The sequence below is a fragment of the Brassica napus genome, chromosome C3 (genome assembly GCF_020379485.1).
Source record: "Brassica napus cultivar Da-Ae chromosome C3, Da-Ae, whole genome shotgun sequence".
NCBI classification, from domain to species: Eukaryota; Viridiplantae; Streptophyta; class Magnoliopsida; order Brassicales; family Brassicaceae; genus Brassica; species Brassica napus.
The window spans coordinates 8,026,568-8,032,862 of NC_063446.1; the positions used below are offsets into that span (position 1 = coordinate 8,026,568).

Consider the following 6,295-nt stretch of genomic DNA (forward strand, 5'->3'; position numbering starts at 1 on the left):
AACACGCTTAAACTCATCGGCACGGCAAGAAAATCGTAATCCGACCTGCGTGTTTGAATCCTTACTCTTCTACAGCTTCTTTCAGTAGACTCACAAACAAAGGATGGCTCAAGAACATGAACGGAACCACGGATTGTAATCACGATGAAAGTGAAATTGAATGTGGAAGTGGTCTTTCTTATAACATCTGCTGTTTTAATATGTCTGTAGAAGCCGGAAAACCGGACTGACATAAACGATAGAATAAAAGCGATGTTAAGGAAATAAACGAATGTAAAAGACGAATACAAGAACGATAGGAAATCGTATTCGCAAAGAGACATGGAGTCGAGATATGATCTCTTTCCTTAACTCAAAATATTCGCTCCGTTAGTGAGACGGGACTGTACGAATATAGAGTCCCAGGATACAACCATGGCAGACGAATCACGCCTCACTCGTGATCGCCCTATCGAACTATAAACTCTACGAAACACTCTCTAGACTTACGTTGAGGGATCTGGTGATTTTTGTTGCGTAAAAACTTCAAGAAAAATGAAGGAGGAGACGAGTTTTTAAAGAAGAGAAGACGAGCCATTTTCCGTAACTAATGCCGCACGTGCGCACGTTGGCGGAAATCTCGCGAGGATCTCGGAGGCGAGGCGTTACGAAACTTCCTCCGCAAGAACTTTTCTCGTTTAAACTTATCGTCAAGAAGAGAGACAGCGTGTTGTTTTTAAACGAACTACGTGTTGTTTAAAATAAAATGCATGTCGTTTTTTGGGAATTAAATGGCAAAACTTTGAGCTTAACTTGGTCCAAAAAGACCCGAGACCCGAGCCCGAGCCGAGCCGGCCGGACGGCGGCGGCGGCGCGCGCGTGGGGAGCTCTCTCTTCCTCTGAGCTGTTTAACCTCTCATGTCATGAAGACATATATATACTCCTCAAAATCAACTCTCCCAACCAATGTGGGATGTTGTTAACTTCATTTCATTAAAGTCAACAAGGCTTTTTATAAGAACCCATAGGCCCATTTGTTTTCACATTTTGCCATATATTATTTGAGCCATTAGGCTTAATAATTAGGCCCAACAATGTCTTCATTTACGGCTTCGGAATCGTTTGGGAAAATGCTAGCGCCTCTGCACTGGCATGATTACAGGAAGAAGTATGGGAAGCGGGAAGATTTTGTTACTACCATCTCGAGGTCTGTCTCATCTCAATTCCCAAACCATTTAATGTCTTCGAAAAAAAACCTGTTATAACTTGTGTTTGTCTTGCAGTTATTCATGATAGTGAAAGATCAAGGCATGAAATTCTCATATCTTATTTTTATCTATTTTGTTTAATTGGTGTATGAAGTCACCAATCCTGGATGCTAAACTATACATTTGATTTTGGATTTTAATAGTATCCGTATGCTCAAAAATATATTGTTCTGAAAATTTTCCTAAGCTCAAGTCCAAATGATGTTATAGGCATGCCAAATGAAATGGAAGGATGCAACTTACTCTGCATCAAATACCAATCAAAGTAGGAAGACTTTGAATGTGGTATCCAGACATTGGGAATCTTAGAATCTCCTCAGAGATGTCATCTTTAAAGCTATTAGATTCGAAACTGTTGACTGAAGTAACATAAAGCTTATGAGAAGCCATGTAAATTCCAAAACCACGAAAAAAGAAAAAGAAAAAGATCACAAAAGTTATTAAACCCGAAGCCAAACCAACCAATCGGTAACTTTTGTAATGAAATGCTTAGGCATGATCACACTGTGACTGTGACTACCCTCAAAATCACAAACCCTAATGAGATATTGGTTATATTTATGGGTTGCCTTTTTTTTGTTAACTTAACCAACTCCCTACGTACCAAAAGATCAAATAGAACCTCACTATAAGTTCCCTCTACTACGAGCTTGGCTGGTTTCCCCGGTACCACCCGCAAACGCAGCTTTTGCGGTTGGTAACGGTTAACAGCGTTTCAAAACAATCATACAAACCGCTATAAATCGCTTCAAACAGCTCTAAACCTCTTAAAATCAAAAGCTGGTTCCAACTAGCGTCTGCGGTTGCGGGCGGTTGCAGGAGGATAATTTTTTTTTTTTTTAAAACCATTTAAATACAAAAATAAAAATATTCAATAATTTTTTAAAAATGGAATTATAAAAATTCTAAAATATATCTATTATATTTTAATTAATATTATAAAATTTTAAAATAAAAATATTTTCTAAAATTTTAAAAATTTGAAACTATAATTTCTAAATATAATTTTCATATTTATTATAATATTATGATTTTTAATTTATTTATAATTATATAAAATGTAAATATTGTTAATTTATTATTTAACCGCTGCTGTATTTGGTAGTTAACCAGTCATAAGTATCCCGCAAACGCAACAATTTCTAACCGCAGAACCAGTCATACAAATCTCTTAAAACCGCTAGAAACCGCAATCACCCGCATCCACAAACGCCCGCAGTCGCAACCGCAACCGCTGTGTTTGAACCAGTCAGGCCATACGTAGCATAACTAATTTTTTCATGTCTACCGCAACAGCGTCCTGGAACTTGACACACTTAAACACGCAAAGAGCAAGCAAAAGAACATATTGATATAAGTATCCAAGTAACGCTATAATAATATGCGGAAATGTTTATAAAATTCAAAATAAAGTTTTAAATCGGTCATTAATACATGAGAAATGTTACTCAAACCAACCATTTTTTAACATCCAAATTTACCTCAAATGAAAATGTCTTTTTTAGAGAACAGTGACTTCACAAGCGCTGGAACATCTTGGCAATGCAACGACTTCTTTAAGGAAATCACGCATGCCCTTTTTGGTATAGTAAGTATCAAGCCTTAGTTTCTCCAGGATTGGTGAGTTCTTGAGGAAGTATCTTACTAGCTCTACTTCTCCTTCATACCTTGCGATCAAACGTTTCAGTTCCACGACCTTGAGAGATGATACCAAACACGGAGGCACTGTTGAAAACATCAGCTTTGGTTCTCTGTTCTTCTTATAACTTGGGTCCTTGATCAACTCCTGCAAATACATAAGATAAAAAAAATTGAGAATAAAGTGGTAGATTAAAGCTTTTCACATACAATTTGCATAACTCGAAGCAGTGCCGGTCCTGACATGGCAATGACCACAAGCAATTTTTCAAAAACGTGGCCTATTCTATATACGTGTAGCAAAAGTAACATATGTATACCAATGATTTGTTTCTAAAAAGAGGCTGATTTTTTTCAAGTTTTTTTAGTGGGCTGGAAGCTGTTGTTTGCTATGCTTCCTGTCAGGGCCGCTACTGACTCGAAGGGTTATAAAGCATCATTACCAATATGAGAGATTGTAGTTTTGGGCAGCTTTCAAGAATGGCTGGCAACATTTCAAGATCGGATTTAGAGAACTTAACATGCAAACGGGATAGGTCACGGAACTGAAGCAATGGTCCTGGTTCGGAGTGTAGAAAGATGTTCTGTAAAAGAATAAAACAAAAACAAAATGTTGGTTAGAAACTTTTTGAGGAAGAATATTGAAATGCTCAAATTAATATTAGTTAACATGACTACCTTCAAAATGTAACTACTTGTAACAAGGCCTCTGAACCTCGGAATATCGGTGAGAGTATCACAAATTAAAAGTTTGGTGCAAGTCACATCAGGAAAGACCATATCAATATCTAGTGTGGTAGAGCAACCCAAATTGATGATCATGAAGTTCTTTTCTAAATAAACCGTAGTCCTCAAACACTCGAGTAGAGGAGCATCAATCTCAACTTCTGTATAGGTATCTATGTGGATTCTCTTTAGCGTATTAGAGCGCACTTGTATAAACCTTTCACCACTAGTTCGTCTGATAATGATTAAATCTTCCAGAACTGGAGAGCCTGAGATAAGTTTCTCCACAGTTGGCTCAGTGAGATCTCTAATGCATTCTAAATGCATGGTCTTTAGGCATGGCAAGGAAACAACCTCCAGGTTAGCCAAGACAACCCAACAAAGGCGTAAGTGCACCAGCGTCTTGCATGTATATAGACTGACGGGCATCGTAACATCGCAACAAGTGCCATAATAACAAACATCGAGATGCTGAATCCTACGCCTAATCGCAATATCAGTCCATTGGGTGAGAAGGGAGTGACAATCAGAATAGTGAACACTTAACCTTATTTTGTCTATCGTTGATTCCCTGTGTGAATCAAAAAAACTTCGAACAAAACTCACAAAGGTATCCATATCAGAGAATTCAAAGGACTCTAAGTCCAATCCACGAACATTCTTCCAGTGATTAATCCATGTTTTGGACAAAACGCCTGTTCTTACAGCAATCTTTGTAGGAACACGAGCAAGTATGTCACTTATCAAAACATTAGGTAGTTGGCATATCCAGCGTCTTTGCGACCCTTTGTCACATGTTTTTGTTTTTCTCTTTCCACCCACCATTTTTTTTCCGTCACACAACTAGTCTGCATCATCAAGTTTTAGACCAATGTAAACTGAAATTTACAGACACAACAATCTAGTTTCCAATCAAACACGAAATAAGGTTGCGTAGAAGTTACGGTCACATATGAATTGCAACCAACCTAAGTCTAAATGATACCCTAAAGAGATAGATAGAGGGTCGACGATAAAACCAAGGAACAGTAAAAGAAGAAGAACGCACCTGAATGGAGTTTTGATTAGCACTGAAGATCAAACCTCATCGGCCGCCTTCACGGTCATGCTTTCTTATCTGTAGCAGATGATTTGTGTAACGTATATATACGAGGGATGAGGGATAAGGGTAAAAGATAGGATTCTTTCGTGTGACCAGTATGAGTTTAGGGTTTCTTTATGAGAAATGGGAAATGGACACGTTGAATGCAAAAACGCCTAGCAGTTTATGGTTTGATGAAAACGGTGCGTCGGGTTAGTGATCCTGAAAAACGACGTCGGTTTTTCGACAAATCAAATATATTGATATCATAAAGAGTTTACCAAATGTAACCATTTCAATATTACTATTGATCAAAATTAGGATTTTGTAACAATTAGGATGAAAGAATGGAGAGCAACCAGCTGTTGTTCCTCTCTCAAAGGCAGGTTCTTACGCGTTATTCACATTTCCGCCACTAGAAACACCACTTCCCGTCCGACTTAAATTTCTTTGTGGAAATCTAATAAGATAAATTAGAACTTAATAAGTTATGTCTCTCCTTTGTCTATACTCTTTATTAGCTTATCACTTTTCCGACGGAAATTCCAAAATGCACTTAACATTGTTTTGACAAATAAAATTACTTAAAATGCTGTTAGTGATGTTCCCATTCAGGTATTATAAGTTCAAATTTGTCATGTCAGAGAAACAATACCTCTTGGGAGTGTCTAAGTGGGACCAGCTAGTTTTGTCCCGACCCGAACCGGGAAAATCCAAACTGTCTGAGTGGGACCAGCGCAGTTTGGTCAATGTTTTTTTTTTTTTTTTTTTTTTTTTAAGTATGTGAATTTTCATTAAACTTGTTAATGATACAGGGAGATTACAAGAGTTTGATGAAATCAAACCTTAGGAATCTAAGAAGCTTATCAAAGCAAAAGTGTTAGAAAGAGCTACAAAAAAGTTAAAAAGAACTCTCTAAAACAAACTAAGGTCTAGCCACAGTCCATAAAGACAAGACTAAAGCTTGGCATATGGAAGAAAACAGAACAACCGTTAAGTATCAGCAGATCACAACTCAATCTTGCCACCGGTACCTGCAACAAGAGAAGTAATCAAGAGAGTTCGCAACCGGAGAACAGTCTGAGGGACCGCAGACCGTCCCGAAGGCGACTCCGACAAGAGGACCGGCGAAGCAGGGGAGACCAAGCCCTGGTCCGGCAAACGCAACCTACGAAGTCCACTCCAGACGTTGCTCACTCCAGAAATACAACAAGACCATTCCCTGATAATCCAAACCGACACGAAGAAGCCAACAATTAAGCACTGGTGAGGTACAGGTTGACGGAAGCGGAGGTTATACGGCTCGACTCCGGTCCCGTCATACGAGCAGAGCACTGAAGAATCTGGCTGCTTCGCAACGAAGAAGCAGTGAACGGTTGTCAAATTCCTTCTGAAACTTTAAGAGCGGAGGAGGCGGAGCTCCCATCAGCAGGCAGAGAAGATGGAGAAGACCCGTCACATGGAGGCAGAGACAAAACCAAAGAACGGCAAACCCTGACCTATCTCGAAACACCCAAACAGATCTGAAGCCATCCGACGCCATGGTGGTTGTTATGGAGTCAACACGGAAGAGAAGTCCCCAGCAAAGCCCTCAACTTTGCGT

At 39.0% G+C, this 6,295-nt stretch overlaps 1 protein-coding gene across 2 annotated transcripts; it reads right to left on the bottom strand.

The window, feature by feature from the left end:
- Window positions 1-2,339: 2,339 nt before the first annotated feature.
- On the bottom strand, window positions 2,340-5,463 carry LOC106386708 (F-box/FBD/LRR-repeat protein At1g51370-like). 2 transcript variants are annotated; one of them, XM_022698068.2, is made up of 4 exons: window positions 4,660-5,463; window positions 3,564-4,459; window positions 3,407-3,469; window positions 2,340-3,033 (listed from the first exon to the last, which is right to left on the bottom strand). In XM_022698068.2, exons 2-4 carry the CDS (start codon window positions 4,434-4,436, stop codon window positions 2,749-2,751), a joined length of 1,221 nt encoding a protein of 406 aa, XP_022553789.2. In that variant the 5' UTR covers window positions 4,437-4,459; window positions 4,660-5,463; the 3' UTR covers window positions 2,340-2,748. The 2 variants fall into 2 exon arrangements, with proteins under 2 accessions (XP_022553789.2, XP_013681975.2); XM_013826521.3 differs by having other exon boundaries at window positions 3,329-3,469; window positions 4,660-5,462.
- Between the last annotated feature and the right edge of the window lie 832 nt (window positions 5,464-6,295).

Coding starts and splice junctions, on each gene's coding strand:
- LOC106386708 (XM_013826521.3), bottom strand. CDS start 4,436: ATGGTGGGTGGAAAGAGAAAAACAAAAACATGTGACAAAGGGTCGCAA. Junction 3,470..3,563: donor CAAGTAGTTACATTTTGAAG/GTAGTCATGTTA, acceptor ATTCTTTTACAG/AACATCTTTCTACACTCCGA. Junction 3,034..3,328: donor AACTACAATCTCTCATATTG/GTAATGATGCTT, acceptor ATGTATTTGCAG/GAGTTGATCAAGGACCCAAG.